Source organism: Hippoglossus hippoglossus, chromosome 7 (genome assembly GCF_009819705.1).
Source record: "Hippoglossus hippoglossus isolate fHipHip1 chromosome 7, fHipHip1.pri, whole genome shotgun sequence".
In the NCBI taxonomy this organism is placed as follows: Eukaryota; Metazoa; Chordata; class Actinopteri; order Pleuronectiformes; family Pleuronectidae; genus Hippoglossus; species Hippoglossus hippoglossus.
Genome location: NC_047157.1, coordinates 23,259,142 through 23,281,722, shown reverse-complemented (window position 1 = coordinate 23,281,722; position 22,581 = coordinate 23,259,142). Strand labels below are relative to the sequence as shown.

The 22,581-nt window shown below is 43.3% G+C and overlaps 1 protein-coding gene across 2 annotated transcripts; it reads right to left on the bottom strand.

Annotated features, from left to right (window-relative positions):
* Positions 1-1,052: 1,052 nt before the first annotated feature.
* On the bottom strand, positions 1,053-21,674 carry prickle3 (prickle homolog 3). Of its 2 annotated transcripts, XM_034589560.1 has the most exons (11): positions 21,455-21,674; positions 15,103-15,185; positions 6,483-6,666; positions 5,946-6,059; positions 4,831-4,968; positions 4,370-4,573; positions 3,566-3,752; positions 2,865-3,197; positions 2,492-2,782; positions 2,003-2,395; positions 1,340-1,919 (listed from the first exon to the last, which is right to left on the bottom strand). In XM_034589560.1, exons 1-11 carry the CDS (start codon positions 21,494-21,496, stop codon positions 1,459-1,461), a joined length of 2,430 nt encoding a protein of 809 aa, XP_034445451.1. In that variant the 5' UTR covers positions 21,497-21,674; the 3' UTR covers positions 1,340-1,458. The 2 variants fall into 2 exon arrangements, with proteins under 2 accessions (XP_034445453.1, XP_034445451.1); XM_034589562.1 differs by lacking the exons at positions 15,103-15,185; positions 21,455-21,674 and adding an exon at positions 10,471-10,717 and having other exon boundaries at positions 1,053-1,919.
* Between the last annotated feature and the right edge of the window lie 907 nt (positions 21,675-22,581).

The following is a 22,581-nucleotide window of genomic DNA, read 5'->3' as shown; positions in this document are numbered from 1 at the left end:
ACATTTAATGTCGCCATAAGTTTTTCTCACATTCAATCGTCATCTCTAATAAAACAAGACGGATCAGTGACCTACACCAAGTTCCTGTATATAAAAATAAATGACCTTCCAGCCGCACATGATTAGAGACGTGATAAATGTGCTTCACATTAACTGTTCAACACACACACTTAAGTTTGATCGTATAAAACTACCACAGTTTGCTGAAGTAATCATCCTCCACATACTATTTGGCCATTTACTTTACTTCACTGGAATATATTACAACCATATACAATTGCACATAAGAGCACAGAGAATGGGAACAGCAGAGTTATAATAACATATTCTGTATTTTTAATAGTGTTGGAATGTGACGTCAGTTCTTCTCGAGGTTTGCGTTCGTAAATGATGGTGACGATAACGAGCAGTGAGATTTAACTGTGACAGGTCTGAGTGTTTTTAATTAAAATCACAATCAATGATCAATTAACCTCCGTCAGCGCTCACGTGATTCACACACCATGTGACATTGAACAGTGAGTCAGGGTCGGACTTTCTGAGGTTTGAGCTGCTTCCCCTACGAATACGTTTTCATTTTAAAATGGTGTTTTACGTCATTTGACACAGATTTAAAACACTGGCGGAGATCATTTGAGTTTTAAAAAGACATTTTAATGGATAAACGATCTCCATCCAAACAAGCGTTTTATCTTTACATCAGAAGTAATCTACATCTATATTAACACACCTGAAAATGCTCATCACATGACCATTCACATACACTTAGCATGCGTGGGCTGGTGTGTACAGGAAGCAACAGTCAGTCTATTTGCGGTTTGTTGCTTAGTTACAGGAAATACTACAAACAATAGTTTGTACAAAAACGAGCGAGAAGTAAGAGCAGGGATTTATTTTCTTGGACCGACGACGAGGTGGAACTGTTACAGACAGCATCACCTCTTTTACACCTAAATTAGCAGAATCTTTAAACTCGATAAATGAAGGTGATCGACTCCTTTCCCATTGCCAGTGGAGAATTTGGCCTTTTGGCATCATCACGAAAACTGGCCTCTCACCTCGCTGTCTGCCCAATTATTCTTGTTCTTGATCTTAGTGTTAGAAGGTGTTTTAAGCGTTTTACTGTCATTTTCTCCAAACTTTCAGACTAAAAGGCAGCCTGGGCTTTTCAAACTAAAATGGGGCCCAGCAGTGTTTCCAAAGTTAAGTTCTCAGGTGCTCGACCAGTGGAGTAGTGTGGACGTCAGGTGTAAACAAGGCAGCACTGATGAAAACATATTAATGTGGATGTAGCTCACTTTTCTTCCTTTTGCTAAGGAGAAACAATGACCCTGGTCTGAGTTTTGTGTTCAACACCATCACAAAACTCGGATACCAGAATAATGAAAGGCGGTGAGTTACTCTTGAGCAGCACCAGTCAGTAAATAAGAGGCTGTGTGTCCGTGTTGCTTTCTGTTGTTAAGAAATAGCACAGTTTTTATCTTTGTCCTTTGCACTGAAACTGTGAGCTCTTCTCCGCCTGAAGCTTCCTCTCAGCCCCGAGTCACTCTGCACCTCCTTCTCCTGCCCCCCCTCCCTGTCCTCGCCCTCGTCGGGCTGCTGTTTCCTGAGCTGCGGGGGCAGAGGGATCGGCTGTCCGAGGAAGAAGCCGTCCTCCTCCGAGTCCGAGGACGAGGAACACGTAGAGCAGGAGTCCTCGTGCTTGTAGTGGCCCGGCTGGAGGCTCAGTGAGGAAACGTTGGAGCAGCCCCGGCTGTCCGCGTCTTTCTCGCCTCTCCAGTCCAGCGTGTCCAGCTGGGGCCGCTCGGTCCGCGAGTGTCGGGTTCGCCTCTCTGAGCCCGGATGGAGACTCGGGTCCGACGGGACACGGCGACGATTCCACCCTCGCCTCAGATTCCGCTGTTGGTACGAGGATCCGTCTGGTTGAGGAAAAACAAAACAAAATCAAGTTTATTTCCAAATTGAATGCGAGTTAATATTTCACCCTGAAAGTTTTGCTTACCCAGTAGATCCATCTGCGGCGGGATACCTTTCTGCAGATTTAACCTGCTTCCAAAACCTCCCTCCACCTCCTCCTCCACCTGCTGGCCTTCCTCGCCCTCCCGCAGCTCCTCTTCATTCTCCTCCTCCTCCTCGTCCACGTCCACAGAGTAGCTGCTGCTGATTGGTTCTCTGAAGCTGACTCTAGCTGTGCCGCTGCGAGCCAGCGGGGGTGCAGGATCCGCGGGTCCGTCCTCTAGAAGCCGGAGGTTCGGCGGGTGCGACTCGCTGGGTATCAGGTCACGAGTCTTGACGGGAAGAGGAGGCGGGAGGATGGACGGGTTGCTGACCGCAAGGGGAGACGAGTCGGGCGAAACCAGGGGGTTCACAAGTGGGTTTTTGTGGGGGGGAAACGCTGAGGACAAGAGAGCAGGAGTTAACACACAGTGAGTTTAAGTTACTGTTAGTGAATTTAAATAATCAGCACTTAAGTAGGAGTGGTTCCTGATACCTTGCATAACTTGATTGGTCCTCTCCACCCAGTTTCTACAGTCTTTAGCAGTGGACGTGCCTTTAGAATTCAGACCGGTTAGTCCAGTGTTTTCATTCTGCTGCAGAACGCCGACTGGAGGTCTGACACCACAGTTCTCCGGCAGTAAACTGTAGTGAGGGAGGTCGCTGGGCCAAGATGGACCCAAACCATTTCCTAGATGAATGTGGGGAAGAGGAGAATAGGAGCCTCTGGGATGAGGCTGACCACTGGGAGCAGGAAGTCCGTTTGGAACTGGAGCAGAGTGGACGCCTGAGAGAGGCAGAGCAAAGAAACGTGTTGGATTAGTGGGAAAATATAAGTACATTTTAATTCACATGGTTTTCTTACTCACCCCTGTTCTCCACTGCAGTGTGAATGCAGTCTTTTGCAGTAATAGTGACGCCCTCTGGTGGCTTCAGTGGGGAACCACATTGCTGCCGCTGGTGTTTCTCTGCCGTCCCGCAGTGTCGGCCATGCTGAGGGGTTCTGCTCTGCAGCGCTGAGTCGCAGGAGTCGGAGTTATCGGGGTCCTCGCCCAGCGAGCAGGGCCTGGAGCAGAAGATGAGCCCCGCTCGGGGGAGGAAGGGACGTCCCAGGAGAGGCAGCCGGCAGCGGGCGCAGCAGAAACACGACTCCACGGCGTGCCAGTGCTGACCCTCGTACGTCATCTGACCCTGGTCGATACCTGAGAGGAAATGACTTCATGATTACACACACCACTTGTGTCCTCTGTTGTGGGTACACACAGTGACTGTAGATTTCAGTATGTCAGCCGTATTTTAATTCACTGTACTTCTATAACACAAAACACTTAATTCAAATATCAATGCACAACTATTAGTCACACAAGAATCCAGATCTTTGTTAAACATTTTGAGACAGGGTGTATATATTTTTTTAATTAAACTTTAAGTCTGCTAACATCTGGATTATATTGTGTTACAACACAAATCAATTTGAAAACTGCTTATAAACAGCTGTTGATGACAGACATTGAGATTGACATTGGCTGCATTGAAACAGCTGTAAACGTGTTTCTTCAGACTCCGGTACCTATGTTTTCTCCGCAGGTATCGCAGTACTCTGCATACATGGACTGGTAGCAGGAGCAGCAGTACGGTCGACTCTCTTTCATGATGTAACGCTGGCCACCGAGCGCCGCCTCGCACTCAAAACAACAGAAGTGCTTCATGTGCCAATATCGTCCTTCTGCCTCTGTGCATTCATCCGCGAGAATAATCTGAGATTCACAGACAGAGACAGAGACAGAGAAGTCAGAACCGTAGTGATGAGTTCACCTGCACAGAAATAAACATTTGTAAAAAGAATACTACAGAATACTGAAGATTAGGGTTTGAGAGACAGGGGGGAGGAAGATGCTCTCGTCGCAGGCTTAGTCATCCTCTGGGTCTAAAGAACTCCTGGGGTCAGTCGTGCCAGATCCATTAGTCAACCATGTCAGCTAATCTCTTAAGTCACAGCGAGAGGCCATTCAAAACAGGAAGAGACAGACAAATTACACTAAACTGACCAAAGGACATGATGAAATACTCTGATAGAAAAGAACCTGACAACCAATTTGGAGATAAATTAAAGAATCTTTCTTCACATTTTACCTTTAAACTAAAATACTCATCTTTACAGCAGCTGGAGCTTTGTTTTACTTGAAGTTAAATGAACAGTGGTCAGTTTGCAGTCGAAGACAGAAGGTGAAAGAGATTAGAAATCTGCAGAATAAAGACGTCGACCTCTTGCACCAGTTTGTTGCTTTCTGACTGGGACTACTCTTTGCTTTAAGAGACCTAATGTTAATCAGAGTTAAATCAGACAGGTTGTGGATCCTGGAGAGACCCTCACCTCGTCGCAGGCCTGGCAGCGGGGCTTGAGCCTCTCGGCGTGGTGCCGGCCGCAGTAGATCTGTCCGTCCTGGTAGAAGTAGATCAGATCCACCAGCAGCTCGGTGCACGAGGCACACTGGAAACACTGAGGGTGCCAGCAGCTGCCGTGTCCGGCCCGGTTGGCAAACACCGCTATGTCTCCGCCGCAGATCTGCCTGCCACACTGGAAAAAACACATTAGGTTGGGTGTGTGAGGGGGTGTGGTGCAGAGGGAGAGGAAGTCAGACGCCGCACATCCTGGTGAACGCTCCAGGTCGTGCAGCACTTTGCTTTCACAGCCCTGTAATCATTAAATGCCAGTGTGATGTGGCCCTGAAGCCGTGCCTGCACCTGCACGCTTCAGTCTTTTTAATGTAGTTTTACATCCGAGCCTCAATGTTACATAAGGATACTGTTGTTATAAGTTGAATGCTGCCTAACCTGTTGACATTTGGCTCCCATCATAGTTACTGGGAAGAGTCTGACGACGCCTCGGCCCAGGTTTTCTCTTTTCCTCTGTTGGCTGAACTGACGCAGCTCCTTCTTCTCCTCCTCCTCCAGAGTGTTACAGTACTGTGGCTGTGGGAACACGGGGAAACTCTTGTTGACAAATATATAAAAAACATAGTTTCTCAACTTCGTTTGTCTCTTTGGTTCAGAAAGATGGATTCAAACTAGCAGTCGCAGTCCGATAACTATATTTAGAAGTATATTGTTTACAGACTATTGAACAGAGAAGCACGACTGATCTGAGGGGTTTTATTAATACATTAAGGTTCAAGTGAAATGAGTAGTAAAATAAAACCTTTAAACCATTAAAATGACAGCAAATAAAGAGTCTCATACGTAATACATTTTTCTAACAATATTCTCTTTTCTTTGTAATTGTTCTGCATGAATAACTGGGTAATTTCAATTTCATACTTTTTCTATTTAGGATGATTTTGTAACAACTCTCCAGGGACTTCAGATGAAAAAGAGCCTCTTGGCTGACTGGTGCTTTTACAGCATGTTAATTCATGTGCACTGTCCCTATTAAACAAATCAACAAATAAATACAAATCACACCTAAGTTACTGTTAACAGGTGAAATGTGTTCTTTATTGACCTTGGTTTATTTATCTGTTTTTACAGAAGCATCTATTCAGAGGTTGAAATAAATCTTGGAATCGAGGTATTACTGTGTTGTGATTTAATGAGCTCAGTGTTTTAGGCATGATCACAATGCACCAGAAGAGGAACTGTTTCAAGACATGAACTCTGGAAAATGGGGCCCAGATATTTTCTGGAGTTTGCATTTCACATATGAAGAATCTGATTTCCAGAACATTCAGGCGAGGGATGAAGCCTGGAGAGGGCAGCAGGAGGAAGAATATGACGGATAAATTCTGCGGTGGAAATTGTGTGTTGCCAAAATCTCTTGAATATCCTGAAATACTTGTATTCTTCCATTTGCACATCTGTCGCGTGTTAGAAACTTTATCAACCTCTCGCTCGTTGTTAATTATAGGGTTAGGGTTAAACATCCAGAGTCACAGATTTAAAGTGGCCGTTACCTCGCTGTCATGAGCCGGCAGCTGGTGCAGCAGTTGCTTGATTCGGTATCTCTCCCCCGGACTGTTCACATAAGGCACCCTGTCCTCTGGCAAGCAGCTGAAATACTGGTACACCTGCGTGAGGAGACAAGTTCACATCCAGACATTAATCAGGCAGAATAAAGAGTTTATTCAATTGCTGTCATTTAACAAAAAAAGAGTGAATAGTTGTTCCCATAGTTATCAAATTGAGCGTCTGTGCGGACATGTCTAATAAATCAATCAATCATCAATCAGACTTTATTTGTGTAGCCCATATTCACAAATCACACTTTGTCTCTTAGGGCTTTAACAAGGTGCGACATCCTCTGTTCTTCACCCTCAACAAGAGTAAATCTACCAAAATAAGCCCTAATCACAGGCGAAATCTACTTAGAAACCTCAGAGAGGGTCACATGTGAGGGATCCTCTCCCAGGACGGACAGAACAGAAGTGTATTGTGCGTCGTGTGTAGGATTCATTCACGGTCTCCCCTCTGCTCAGCACCCCGGCTGTTACCTGTTCGGGCTTGAGCCCCGGTGGGACCCATGAATACTCCTCGGAGGCGCAGCCCGAGTCGTCATCGGAGATGGAGTGTCTCTGGAAGTCCGATACCAGCTTGGTCATCATCTTCTCCAGCTGGCCCGGCACGGAGCGCACGGCATGCTCCTCTCGCACACACTTGCAGTGCACGCAGATTTTCCTGTGGAGACAGGGACAGTGTTGCACTTCAGCCCCGGGGACTTTTTTTCCTTTTTCCTATAGATTTACAACACAAGCCAAAACTGATCAAATGTCAAATCAGTAAATACAGGATGACAGGCGGGTTCTCCTGGTGCTTCAGGTACTTCAGGTGCAAGACATCGTGTTAAACTTTGAATCTGCTTCAAGACTTAAGTTGTGTCAGCCGCTATTTTCCCAAACAAGCTGAGAAATCAGAAAAACTAAGAAAATATATCAAAATTTTGAATTTTATTACCACCACCTGTTTGTTTGCAGGATTACGCAAAAACGACTCAGCCGATTTTCATGATATTTTGTGGAGAGTCTGGGCATGACCCAAGGAAGGACTCATAAAAGTTTGGTGTGGATCCAGATTAGGGTGCGGATCCAGGAATCTTCTTTTTCACTTTCTTTAAATTTACGAGCATTTTTAAATCATTTAATTAGATGATTGAACTCTGTAATTAAGCTGAAAGAAAACCCGACTCTTACTAAGTTGAGGTAGTTAGACGAGCTCCTCAATCAAACCTAAACACTTGAGTTATCTGTGTATATATATATGTCAACACAATATTCATACAGCCGCTCCCACAGCTTGTTTCATGAGCAGACTTCACAAACCAGCCCACACACATTCTTCAGGTTGACTCAACCAGACTCCCCGCTGCCATAAATTACTAATACAACAGTCGTCACAAAGGGAACAACACTTCGTGCCCTCATCGCACCGTCATCTCTCCAGAACCATTTATCTCCACCGGACGAGGAGGAAATGAGGTCACGGGTATAAGCCTGGCTGTCAATCCCATGGCAGTTAAGAGAGGGAGGTGAAGACGGGAGCAATAATCTCCCTCCGCCTCGTAATACAACCCATCTTTCCCTCGTTATCCTCGCCACATTCAATCTGGCGGTGGGTGTGTCTTTGTGTGTGTGTGTGTGTGTGTGTGTGTGTGTGTGTGTGTGTGTGTGTGTGTGTGTGTGTGTGTGTGTGTGTGGGGGGGGGCGGTGGAGCCAGAATAAAGCGCCTCGGGCTGACGGCGTCTCGTATTTGAATGGATGAGAGTGACACCGCGGCCATACGCAGCAGCATGTATTGCATGTGTACATCTCTGTTGTGGTTGCATAACCGCCTGCCAGCTGGAACTTGTGGCTCAAGTTCACAAAGCACAAAGCTGCTTTATTCCAGGTCCCAACCCCCCACGCAAACCAAAAAAAAGCTAACGCACAAAAACACACACGACTGGTGAAGCTCGACCGATCAATCGTCTCCTCCTGTGACGGTCGGTAGTAACGTCTCTCTCTCTCTCTCTCATCTCTCTTTACCCAACACAAGTTAATTGTCGGCGAGTTGACAAAACAGAGACACAAACTAACACTGTGGGATCCCAGTGTCTTTTCTCAGGCCCCGAACACAATATATGTTTATAATACAGCATAGGCACGCCGTCCCGTCCTGGCCCCTTATAAGGCCACGATCGCCAAGGACCAATATAAATAATAGTAAACACCGAGACTCAGCTTAGGCTAAGCCATGTTGGCACAGATCTGGTCCCAGCTGTATTTGTGCGAGTGTGTGTTAACAAAAGCGGAGGGAAAGGGTGGGGGGGGGGACGCCACGCACATTCCTACGTAAATGGGTAGGAGGACACAGCCGGAGACCTGGCATGGGGGGGGGACAGATGGCAGATGCACCACGTCTCACCCCACCAGTGACCCACTCCCCCACACACCCACCACCGGCCTCCCCCCCCCACATGATGAAAGCGTTTACGGCAAGGATTTGATCACGAGCGGGTGCCGACCCTCACATACAGTAACCGAGAGATGACACGGGGCCAATTTGGGTGAATTTGTAACGTAATAAATCAGGTCTCTATCTCGACGTTAAGCCTGGTTTGTGCACGACATACATTTAAATACACGTCTGCTGCCTAAATATAAACCAGAGGGACTCACTTCATATACAAGGGACACACAAATGAGCGAGCAGCAGAGTGTGCTGTGTACGTTTAAATATCCAGGAGAAGCTTTTCCATCTTCTTTCTCCTCAGCACGTGGCTGTGTATTCGTGACTTCACTAAATTTAACAGCAGAACATTACTGAAGGGAATTTCAACACTGTGCAATTTACCAAGCCCCGCTGTGCTGAGCCATGTCCTGTTCAATTATCTGAATCACAAGCCTCTGATGTAATACAAGCAGGCCTTGTCCCCTCAGGATATGAGCATTTGGTGCAGATGAGACACAAACAATATAATTTACGAGTTCAAAAGGAGGGAAAATACCTGTGATTGTCCCGATTAGAGTTAAAAGTATAGATACTTAAAGACTTGTATACAATCTCTGTTAAGTTAAGTTAAGTTTCGATGGTTTTGAAAAGTAGCAGATCTACAAACAGATTTTCAACCCAAGGCTGCATCAAAGAAACAGCACAGAGGAAAATCAACTGATCCTCAACACGTGGCTTTTTACTCCTTGTATTATATAAGCAAATCATTATTTGAATAGAGGTGTATTGTTTCAAAGAAAATCTTTACAAAGTGACAGAGTTTTTTAACACTAGTATCATATTGAAGTGGCTCGATGTTTTGATGGTAGCTGCTAATTAGGTTTTATAATTTAGTCAATGGCAAATTGAATTTTCACTAAACTGCTGTCAAAGCTAGAGATTAAATGATTTAGTTAAATAATAAATTAAACTGGTTACTACTTCCTGTAGTTCCACTGCAGGAGAACATCCGTCAATTTGAGTGAAAGGGTCAAAATAAAAGTGCACAAACGAATGCAATTAATTAACTGTGTATATCCAAACTGCAGCCTAGAAAAACACAAAGACAAATTGAAAATACAAGTTCACCACTGAATATATAACCAGCATTATGTGTTATTCAGGAGGAGACACAGCAGATGCTGCTTTGGACAGAGATCCACAATCTGCCACTAGATTTGTTTGCTGGACCAAAACACTGTTAGTGAGAGTGAGACGGCTGCTGCATCTGCTGCCGCGACCGTCACCTCGTGTTTATAGATTTTAATCTGCAGATTATTTTACTTGATTAATTGTTTGGTCTGAAATCTTAAAAATTAGTGAAGAACATTTAGAATTTATGGCTTTTTTTCTCCAAATAACAGCCTAAAACCTTCAAATATCACTTTACAGTCATATGAGAAATAACTGATATGATCAATCAATTATCAAACATATCATTATAACTTTCTGTCCACTGACTAATCTACAAATCGACTAATTTTGCACATCTATAAAAAAGAACAATGCATTAAATAATTATATTGAGGCAAATTTAAGTCTTTATGATGAAGCAGGGTGATGGAGGACATGAAGCAGAGGAAGGTATTTGCCAATGGTTGAACTGTTGATGGAGTCTTAAGACGGAAAAGTACAGAGAAGGTAAATATTGACTGTGCAGATTTGAAATAAACTCATTTGAACTTGTGGAAATCCAACAGCTTTAATTAGCTTTGGCTGAGGGGATTGAAAATCATTTTAATTTTGTCGCACACAGAGATTAAGGCTCACTCACCCCCCCCCCCCGGATCCCACACTGACTGGCCACTTATAAATCAGCCTTTGAGTAACAGCACAACCTGAACATGATGTCAGGTGAACAGTCGTGTGTACAAAACAACATGAAGTCAGACTATGACACACAAAAGAACTGCACAAAAGAATAACAGTGGATTACTCACATCTCCAGACTTAATGACTGTTTGAGTTTCTGGTCCCTTTAATCCTGTTAGACTGTAAAAGGTTTTTTTCCATTACCTGCTGTAATCATCACAAATTAGCCCAGGTTGCTCTGCAGGCGCTGTCCCATCCACACTCTCCTGAAGCTACAAAGGGTTTTGAATGTGACAGGCGTCTCCTGCCGCTGCTGTCTGCCTGTCAGCCTCCGTCACTGAGGGCAGCTCCTTCTCCATGTGCTCACATCCCTCTCTCTCTCTCTCTCTCTCTCTCCGCACGGCTCTTTTCAATGTCTCCTCCACCCCCGACTCCCACCCCCCTCCGAGCTGATAGTGGGCTCGAACAAAAAGACGTCACGCCGCCGAACACGACCACACAAAATACAAACGCAGCTCTCAGGATACGCACACACACGCTCGTGTTATTCTTAAAATTTTCATTCAAACACGATGGAAGTTTAAGACTGAGAATTTACTCCCATTGCTTTTTAAAAGACAGGAAACATCAGACTCTGAGTAGAACAGTCGTGAGGAGTAAACTCACGGTGTCTTCTCTCCTCCGACTGATTCACAACAGATGGACGATTGTTGCTTTGACGCAGTTATTTTAAAAGTGGAGCAGATTTTGAGCCTGTGAGCAACGCTGTGCGGGTCCTGTCTCTGTCACCATACGTGAATACGATGCATGACAGCAAAGTGTCACTGGTGCAGGATCGAGCAGACGGCAGGAATTTCAGTCTCAGCGAAGTCACGACACGTCTCTGAATTCATTCCAACTCCAGTGTGATTCTGTCTTTTACAAAAAAAACCCAGCTCAGCATCAACATTAATGCTGCTTCGTGTTTCATAGACACAACTTCTACAAATAGGCAGTTGATCCATTCGTCAAACTGCTACAGCGGCCGTATTAGACATGTCTGTTTGAAACGGGCTGTGTTCGTGGCCTGTGGTGATGCTGGTTGCAGTTTTCTTCCTGAAACTGTAAAAAAGTGACCTGGAGTAATCGAGCCGCGGCAGCAGATAAAGACTCAAGTCCACAGAAGCCTGAAGCCGCTGCTGCTGCACAAAGAGCTGCTCGCCTGGAAGTTCAGTGAAGCTTCGACTCGCAGAAACCTGAACTGGGAAATCTGTTGTTGCTGTTTTCAGATTTCTGGAAATATTAGATCGATTTCTATCCAGCAACTCAACAACTCCAGCATCAGAGTCAACAAACGCTGCTTCGTGTTCAATAGACACAAAGTAGAGTTCCAACAAATAGTCGATTGATCCATTAGTCAACATTATCTTGCTCCAGCTCCTTTAAAGTCATCTGAAAGTCACCTTCACTTTCTTCACTGCTTCACAACGATAATAAGAAGATTATTATAAGTTAGAATAAGAATAGCTCTAATGCCAAAAGCCAATCCAGACGACCGGAACACTTTCTACAAATGCATCGTTATATAGTTATCGATACTGAAGGGCACACAGTGTGGCAGCTACATAATAATCCTCTGCTTTAAAAGCATGCTGCTGCTGGTGTGATAATCCATATCTGCAGCTGACTTCAGAGAACCCTCCTCAGACCTGGTTCTGAAAGGCAGATGGGCCTTGTCCTATGACTCTCTGCCACTAATCAGAGTCTGAGTAATTGCCACATGGCCACCCAGACTAATAGTGAAGGCGACTTTGAACACTTTCTAAGTGTGCTGGGGACCTGTGGGTCAAAAGTAACTTAATTCGCTCACTGCTGGGCAGCGGAAGCACCATCTGCACCCCCGCCCCAGTTAAAGCTCTGTCTGTGGGAGCTCGGGATGAAGATGGATCACTTCCCTCTCAGCGAGCACCAGCAGCTGAGCCTGTGGTCACTCGGCCGATCTTCTCCATCGGGGAAGGTGTGACTCGGAATTGGTTATTAAAGAAGATGCAATTAGCGGCAGACTCCGGGGTCCGAACAACTGACCCCCATACATCTCAATCATTTAATCACTTTCAAGTTCCTCGTTCTCCCGGAGCTGCTTAAAAGGACTCGAGACGTCAGAACGGGGCGTTTTCTCTTTGTCACAAACTGAACGGCTTCCATAAAGCACAGCACTGTGTTCATGCTACACAGATTAGACGTACTGTAAACAGATCGATGTGTTCGGGGGCCGCGCTGGCAGCGGGCGTGTGAGGTGGAGCGCAGCAGCACATGTTTTAGATTACATCCTAACTTCTTTTGTCTTGACCTGAATAGAAGGAACAGGACTGAATGAGCTAAAAGATACAATTACAGTCTATTGGTTACAGGAACTACACATTCCTGGGCCCGTTGTTTTATTCAATCCACCACCGGGCTACAGTCGGCTTTAGCTCAGAAAACTTTACTTCTGTCTATCTTCATTTGTTCATTAGCTGTGTGACTAACCTGGTGAGTGTACTCCTCAGTCTGTATCATAAATCTTCCTTGCTTCACTCACACAAAGAAATCTGGATTCATTTTCTTCAGCTTAATGTTGCATAAGACCTTTGGCAAAACAACCGTCTGGAATTTAAACTTCCACGTTCCTTCAATGTTTTCATCTGTGTTTGTTAGTCAACAGGATTGTAACCACACGACCAATTTCCCTTGAACGTCTGAACATGGGTGGGGCAAGAACCCATTAAAGCTTGGAGAGGATCCAGGAATATTTCTTTAGGATGATTGATTTTCCATCAAAGAAGAACACATTACATTTTGGTGCAGATGCAGATTAAGAGACCGATCCAGGCACTTTCTGTAAATGTATTGTTTTTAAGCTGCAGCCTTTGTAGTTGACATATTTTCCGTGGCTGTATAAAACTGTGTTAAGTTCATTTCTCTTTAGCAGATAGTTAAATATATGTTATATTGGGTTTTATGTCCAATGTTTAGGATCACGTTTATTTATTCCTTCTTATTTTTTAATGCTCTGGTGAGTGTCCTTCTACTTTTATATGTTAAACCTGATGAAATACAACAGTCACATCTGGAAATCAAAAGCTACGGTAAGAAAGAGAGAGGGGAGGAGGGTGAGGGAGACAGGGGGGAGGTATGAAGTGGTCCAGAGGGTTAGTGTCTCAGCAGTAAGGCCTAATCTTATTAGTGTGATTGACAGGATTAAACTGACCAAGAGACCCAACCAGCTGGATATAAGGAATAAAGAGGAGAGAGAGAGAGACAGAAAAGAGGGAGCTCAAATAAAAGCATGTGAGAAACCGCTTAACAGAGGAAAATAAAGTGTTGTTCAGGAGTCCATTGAGAGGTTAACAACTCCTGAAGAAGCAGGTGTCAGAGGTGCACAGACTGACTTCATAGAAAGGGATTATAATATATAACAAATCCTTTTGCTGCAAAGAATCCTTCGGTTACAAAAACACAACATGGACGTCCTACGCAAACATCTTTATGCAGAGTAGAGGTTCCTTTGTGTCCAGATTGATTCACACTAAAGAAATCGATCTGGAATATCAAGCAACAAAAAGCTTTTCACTTTAAAAGCCGCCTCGGGAGCTAATACACCATGTGGCCTTGTTTTTAGTACAACAAACGACAAATGCTACCCTGACATAGAAGAAGGTCTTAGGTCTAAATCTCTGCAGCTCGGACGTACAACACATGTTGCAGGATGACTGTTGGTAATCCTGCTGCTCTGTAGCTCCTCTGTTTCCCCCATGAAGATAATGCCAACTCAAACTAAATGCAGCTGCTGCAGATGTGTAGGCTTAATGGCACTGGTGAGTCTACATAGAGCTCGATTCTTTATGACTGTGGCGTCACAACGACGGATCGTAAGCATCGGGCCCTGACTGGGTCATGTTTGTTGTCTTTTAATGTATATCTGCACTCATCGTGTACACAGATCCCAGTTAAGCTGATTTCCTTTGTAAGCAATGTTGCTGTATCTCCTGAGTTGTGTGCATATACACACAGAGACACGGTTTAACCCCTGAACAACAGTTCTGACATACGCTGAATTTGAATTAAAAAAAACAGAGCAATAAAATCAATATATCTGGTGATAAAATCTGATACAGATTTAGTTCTTGCTGACAGCAACACACTCAGTACACACACTGTGACGTCTTCAGCAGAACAAAAATAGTTTGTGTGTAAAAGAAAATGAAAACTTAACCAAGAGCGTCTGTTCTGTGAGGGAGTCAACACATTAATATTGTTTCTGACACAGTCGGCATTCCTGTTCACAAAAGGGAATTAAAGTTAGAGCCAGACTCATATGAGCCTCTCATGGTATCTGCGTTTGTTTTTTATTTGACAGAATAGACAATTATATTTTATATGTATAAATATGTTTATTTAATATGTTTAAGTCCGGTTTATTTGTGTTTTATTTTTATTTATACATTTTATGGTTGAAAACCTCAATACAATTTCTTTGTCATCAGGCCACATTTAAAGAATTGCTCCCAACCTTTTGTTTTAATATTGGTTGATGTCTGTTTAGGACATTTTTTACTTCCTGATATCTGTATCAGTCCCGAAAATCTATTGGTCAGACTCTAATGAGAATACCGAGTTTTTGAAAAGTTAAACAGGTAGATTCCAGCCTGATGTCAGACGGTGCTTTTTAAGAAGCTGATTCTTAACAATGGCTGCAGAAACTCCCAAAAGCAGGAGAAGAGATCGTGACTGTTCCAGACAGAGTAGAAGAAAAACATTTCCTGCAAAGGTAACAGGCGGCGGCGTGATAGCGTTTAAGAGTCCGACAGTTCATACCTCCAGCCATGGACACGGAAGCCGGGGCACTGGTCTCCACAGCGCATACAGGGCTGACCTCTGTCCGGGTCCTCTTCCTCCTGCTGGAAACAAAACACAATCCTCACTGCAGCTCACATCGTGAAAGTACGATTAACACCAACTGACACAAGTTAGAAAAACACGGTTAAAACGCACCATGTGTGTCAGACATGGCCACAGCAGCATCAACGTCATATCGAGTGTGAGCGATCGAGTGATGTTTACACTTTACCTTTAGTTTAGCAGCGTTTGTGATGGATTATGAGTCGTCTATAGATTATTAATGACATCACATGCAAACTTCTAATGAACATAACATGCGAGTGCAACTGTATAGATATATAAAGCAAATAAAAACTACACCACTGGTCAGGTGGTTAGTCTGAATACACAAGGAAGGTTCCAGGGTCGAATCCCAGTTCAGTCGGGGTCTCGAGTTTGAATGTTGTCTATGTGGGTGAAGGTCTCTACTCTGGCTTCCTCCCACAGTCTAAACATGACCTGCCTGAAGAGGATAAGAGGTATAGATAATCGATTGATGATCCAATATCGGTGTCTGGTGACGACATTGACGTAACTAACCAGATGTCACTAGATTCCACAGTTTTGTCTTTTATTAATAAATATAACTATAAATATGTAATAATACACTTTAAAGCCCATTACTAAATGCTGTAGATCAAGTAATTACTGTATTAGTAATTAAACATTTGTACAAACATATCCTGCACTCTCCACTCTCTCATCACTTTTTAACAGCTCCTCCTCACTAATCACCAGGGTCAAGAACCAGGACTTCATCTTGCAGTGGGAGTTAAACTTGACATTACTTAACCTCTGGCTAAACCTGTTAATTTCGCATCAGCCCTCAAATTGAATCTTGAGTCCGAGGAGCGCCGCGCTGCCTGTTCTGAAGCGATAACAGAGAAATAAGTAACACATGGAGTCAAATCTCAAAAGTGCCTTTCGCCAAAAGGGCTGAGCGGTGCATCTGACTAAGCCACCAGCGTGTGAAGCTTCGGTCTAAACCAACTAGCTTGTATCTCACTGCTATTCCTGCAGCCTTGTGTGTGTGTGTGTGTGTGTGTGTGTGTGTGTCTGTGTGTGTGTGTGTGTGTGTATTGGACACACTCTGCAGACACAGGCCTCTTTTTAGAGATGAGAGGAAGGAAGCAGACACAGGATGAGAACTGCACCCTTTCCCTCGACCGTGCAGTCTCCACTTTCTTTCCCTCTAAAGCCTTCACTCCACTGCACCGCTCATATCTCGTGCATGTGAAAAGTTTACTGTCGATAGGGATTGTTTTTTCTATGTTAATTATTAGCTCTTTCCAGATTGTTTAAAACAGTAACTCTCTGACACTGTTGTTTTTAGCTCCAGAACTTGGATTGTGTACCTGATTTTTTCGGCAACAGCTGGAAATGTTTTTAAATGGGAACAGAACTCAACGTTAAACTTACTTTCAAACCTGAAAACAACACTTGATCTTTTACCTCTAACGCATGAGTCAAGTTTCACATGAGGACGCCAACCGAGATTAATGAGCAAAGCAATAAAATGAAGATATGTGACACAGCGAGGTACCTGTGCATACCTGTTTCCTTTTCCAACCACACACACACACACACTAAAGAACAGCAGCACTCACAACTCCCCCAGACGTATTCACTTCTAGCCTGATTCCCAAGCCAGAGTTTTTGCAAAGAACATAATCAAACTGCAATGAATGACTTTGATTAGGGCAACAGGGAGTTTGCTCTGCTTATCTCACTGATAACTGAGGCTGTAGCAAGGGTTTCAAGTGCTTCGCTAATGCACCGAGAAACCACAGAGCGATTAGCCGCTTGTTTTCCTGCACCGTTGAACATTAATCATGCGTTTTCTCCATTAGAAATCATTCTGTCCGTGAAGCCTTCTGAGCGGTTCCAGGGTGGAGGTGGTAGGCTCCCTGCACAACATCCAGTTTCGTAGCAACATGAACTAGTTAGTCCAGAATAGTCCCCACATGCCGCATTTAAAATGCCATAGTGTGCCGTGCAAACAACACACACACACACCAACACACACACACACCAACACACACATGGATACAGTACGACCTGTGTCACGCAGCCTTATTAATCACAATGTGGAGTATGTTAACAGGAGCAGGTATGAAAGGTGACATGACGGGCTAAATGGAGCGTACAGAGATTTCTGGGTGACTGAACCTGTCAGTTGTTATTTCCCTTGGAAGCAGCCCCTGAGCTGTCACACACTAACATGGGGGCCAACACACCCACAGACACACACACACACACACACACACACACACACACACTACAAAACCCCTGTGCATTTAACCCTTGTGTACGGCTACACTCCTTAAATATTACGTTTATTAAGGTTACAGAAAATAACAGTGAATAGCTGCAGGATAGAAACGCTTGTGGAAACTGTAGCCGACCTGAGATGATGGCACTTCAGGAGACGACAGGGTGTCACTGACTCTCCATTCATGCCGGGAAGAAATGAAATGACACTTTATCTGTTCGTGTTCTCACTGTCATTCTCCTCCACTCGGGCCAGGGCCATGTTTGACCTGGTTTATTCTTGAAACGTGGAGTTTGAGGAGTGGGAGCAGCTTGAACTTATTTACGTCATTACTTCTTTATGATCGTGTTTTTGACAGAGAACATTTCATTGTTGCCCCTGAACCTCTTTGAGAATCAGTCAAAACACAATATAACAAACTGTAACCACAGCAGAGTCACCGGAGAAGCAACGACACAAACCTGTGAGCATAATGTGGAGATAATCAGGGGTTTGTTGTACAGTTACTTTGAATGGTATGCATTGTATTGCAGGTATGTACTTCTACTTCAGGTTGCCCCTGAAGAACTGGCTTGGGACAACAGATGAAAATGAACGTATACAGCTAATTCAAAGTATTTCGTCTCTGGATTAATGAGCACAATAAAATACATATATAAAAATAATGGTTTCTGCTTAAGTTTGATAACAGTGATGTTAATGTAAATGTTTAGTAAGTAAGATATGTGTTAAGATAAGTATAAATGAAGATTTGCTGTAACTCAGGGTCATTTTTTAAATCCAAAAACATAAATATATACATCTTTATATACAAATATATAGATCACATCTCCAGAGGCTGCCATTCGATCAGCTGTGAGTTTGCAAACCCCACCTCCGGCAACCGAGGTTAATTTTTCTGATTGGAAACAATATTAGTTGCCTGATGCAGGGCGACGCCCACTGTGTCTCGCAAACCTCCTCTAATTATTTTCTGCCTGAATTTCTCCGGGAGGTGGATGAGATGGACGTCTGTTCAAATTAGATTAAGCTCAGCATAATGATCCGGTTTGGAAAAAGTCCAAACTGTGGATATACAAACTATGGTCCCTCTTCACTACTCGCAGCTTGTTGACTATCCCTAACTCTCCACCAGGCCCGCTCCCAACAACAAAATGAACTTGTGACTTTCTCACTCACATCAAGTTTGTAATTAAGAGATAAGGACGGGTGCAATTGTGACGTAATCAATAATAAAGGATTAGGAATCCTGAGAAAAGCCTTGAGTTTACTTGAAATTGCTTTTTTCGTTTTTGTGCAACACAAGAACATCCTGGACAGTTTTCACCACCAGTTTGAAATGTTCAGTCCATTCCCGTTTATTTTACTTAACACTTACTGAACTTACTCTCTATGCAAAGCGAGATAATATATATACAAATAAAATTGAATTGAATAAATATGATAAAACCTTTCAACTTGTTTCTTATTAACACTGCATGTGATTACAAAACCAAACAACTATTTCTCCTGCCACCTCCCAGCTCCTGTTTCCTCCTTGTGAATCTAAACGTGGAGGAACCTTGAATTTACTGACTCTATTTTTAAGGAACCACATGTCAACCTTGAACATTACCCGCTGCCACTTGGTGCTACTTTGCCTTGAATGTCTCCTTATCATGACGCCGGTGTCAAGGCTGCACAGAGACTTAAAGGGTTTGGCGTGAGTTTCCTCTCAGTCTTCCACAAAAAGACATCAACTTGGTGACCCGACGACGATGAGGTCCGCCCATTGTGCTGTGCGTGAAGGATGTGAGGGAAGTGGTGGTAGGAAGTTTCCTCTAAACCCAACGTGGGTAAAGTAAATACTACAATCACAAGTTCACATGAGCTCACATGCTCACACTTAGAGCAGCGGCGGGCGTTTCATATCAGCTCCCTCACTCTTTTCCAGCGGGTTGAATCACATGGCCTTCGTTTGATTGAGCTCTGGTGTTACCTGGTAACAGTGTAACCAGGTAATGGGCAAACTGAGAGCCGGCCAATTCTCTTATCTGACATCAGGAGGCGACCACATCGACTCAGCCGGAGCTTACTGGTAATAATATGAGAATACACCTGGATGTTGTCTTTAGGTCCTCACTAAGGGAGTAGAACTCCTCAGGTGCGAGAGAAAGACTCTGGAGAGTTTTTGACCCAAATAAGAGAAATGTGTCATTTCGATTTTGTTACTGCGGTGCAGGAGGGGTTAAACATTAACAGGAGAGGTCAGAGGTCGGGGGCCTTTGCTGCAGAGGCATGCAGAGTCGATGCACCTCTCCTCACTGGACAAGATCAGACAGACAGTTTGCAGGTCGAGCGTCTCCAGGCCCGAGAACAAGCTGACAACTAAACTGTTTCTCAGATCAGTCATATCGAGTTTTCTGTTATTGGATCTGAACGTACGTCCACGAAACCCAGTGTTCCACCATATCTTTATATCTGCAACATATGACATCAATATCAAACTCTTACGTTCCCATGAATCATCAGTTGCATCCTTATAGTCAACAAATAATTAGTTTACGAACAAGTAGACAAATACATGCATCTTATTAAGTATTTAACATCTACTCTGTACTTATAAATATCTGTTTTGCTAAAGGATCTGTAATTCATTTTTGTGGCGCTGATGTAATGAAGTGTTGCATAAAGTATTCATGAAATCATGAATACTTTATAAGTGTAGTTATTGTGTGTGTGAGGTGGGAACAGGTGTCAGAGTGTTTACATGGTGTTAGAGCTCTGACGCAAAAGGACAAGTTGCAGGATCTCGATCAAAAACTAGATGTGAGCCTTTCACAGACATATTTAAATATGAGTTTATGTTTGCAGATATGACTACTTTTATTTTACAGAATAAAAAGTGTGCATTTATGTTTAAATTTTACAAACAAATTTCTTAGTTAGTTCTTAGTGCTTTTATGGAACAAGCTCCCAGAGACCTGCAGGTCCGCTGCACATCTTAGTTCTTTTAAATCGATGCAGGGAGCAGTTTCCTGTTTGGCCTTTTATTAAATCATACAACCATTGATTTATAATATTGACAATTTGTCATGACGCCTTTCTATATTCTATGTAAAGCATTTTGAGTTGCCTTGTTCTTGAAATGTGCTTAACAAATAAACTTGCCTTGTCTTAGTTCAATTTCTATATATTTGGTTGTATTTCATTCTTATTAAGAGTTATTTATAATAAACTGATGTTTTAACTGTAATACATCAAACCTCAATGACATGATAAGTGTTTGACAATGACATTGACAATTATTGTAATATGCACATTGGCCAATATATCTGTTTTACTCCCTAATATTGTTATCGGCCCGCCGGACAAATCCCTAACACGAGAGTCCAGGAGAAGAAGAGTTAATATCCTGAGTCCACTTTGTGTGTGAGTGTCACCGGAAGTGGTGTGGATGATGTCCCAGGGTGCTGCTGCAGATCCAGATGTTTCAGCCTGGCCACACAGCTGTGAGCCCTGGAAACGAGCCTCACTTGCTCTGTAAGCTGCCTGACTGTGTTTCTGGGGCTGAATTCCAACTAGGAGATGATTGATCTGAGCTTTAATTGCTGCTGTGATGAGAACATGACACATGTTCATGTTCCATCCACCACATCCAGACCTGCTCAGGTGAAGAAACACACAACTGTGACGTAGCCTGACCCCTCCTGGCTTCACCTGGGGCGCGTGGACTGAGTCAGGACACAAAGAATGGAGCTTTTTAAGGGAATTGGGATTTAAAAACAGCATCGAACTGTGTATTTGAAGTGTTTGAAAGTAGTGGGACGTTCTCACTCCACGACAACAGACGCCAGGTGAAGGTGGGACAAAGTTCCCCGGACTCTTTTCTGTGCTGAAAACCCAACAAGCTCCTATTTCAAACACAAACACGAGCGTGAAGCCTGAAGGTGAATCACTTGATGTGTTTCGTGGGGAAACTTTAAAATCGTCTTGTGGTTTTAATTAAGTTGTAAAAGTGAAGAAAGAGAAACTCACCGAGCGGCTGGAGCGTCGCTTCTTGGAGCCGCGGAGGAACATGATGGCGACGCGACGGAGAAACAACCGGTTTCCCGGAGTGAAGGATAAGAACCAGGTGACAAACACACATGTGAGGATATGTAACACAACACGGTGTGTGTCCGTCTACATGATGTCGCGCTCTGACTTCACTGAGCTCCTCATTCCGCCTCACACACACAACCACACTCCGCCGAGGACAAGCTGGTCCCAGTAGAGAGCATGGGTCTTCTGGGTCGAGCTTTTCAAAGTAAAACAGTAAATACTTGCTCTGCAGGTTGTGCAGCTGCAGGATCCAGATGTGAAACTGCTCGATCTATTAATAAGTGAATAAAAAACGGTTGATCAAACTGTCCAATGTCCAATGTGACACCTTTAAAAAAAATTTTTTTTTAATTTGTGGACAGCATCTTAAATTGAAAGATATTAAATTGACTTTGATAATAATAATAATAATAATAATAATAATAATAAATATTGTTATTGTTGTTGACTGGTGCTGTTAATATTAATAACATGAGTACATATATAAACTTCTCTCTTATTATTTTTACTGCACTTTTTTTTAATAGTTAGCTCTTTCCACCGTGCTTTTATTTTAATTTAACTGTTGCACTTCTGAGCAAACCGGTTTGTTAAGAAATAAAGAAATAAAACTTGAAACTTCATTATAACAACCAGTCTGACAGAGCTTAAGTAAATATGACGGTTACACAACGTCTCTTTCTTCTTCTCTTCTCTTTTTCACATTTATTGAGCTGAAAAAAAAAAACATTAAAAGTTACAACTTAATGAATAAATGTTGAGTGGATACACATTACGTAAATGTTTGGGTCAATAGATTTACTTTTCTACTTATTTAATTTTTCAAACGGACTAATATCGCTTTTATTTAGAAGGTGCCAACCCTTAACGGGTATCCTGGCGGTAAATATCAAACTTGACCACGTTCCTACTTTATCTCGTTTCCACAGACCTGATGCAAAGTTGTTATTTCTCCAAGGCTACAGGGAAGTTGACTGTTGAATTTACTGTATTCACTTTGCTTTATAAACCTCATCAACTCATATAAAATCAGGTCAGCGTTAGTCTTTCTTGATGCATCT

Bases quoted from the DNA above. Each gene is read 5' to 3' on its own strand.
- prickle3 (XM_034589560.1), bottom strand. From the start codon at position 21,496: ATGTTCCTCCGCGGCTCCAAGAAGCGACGCTCCAGCCGCTCG. The intron at 3,198-3,565 runs GTACCGGAGTCT...ATTTCCTCTCAG, and splicing joins TACCTGCGGAGAAAACATAG to GTATCGACCAGGGTCAGATG. The intron at 2,783-2,864 runs GTGAGTAAGAAA...TGCCTCTCTCAG, and splicing joins CACTGCAGTGGAGAACAGGG to GCGTCCACTCTGCTCCAGTT.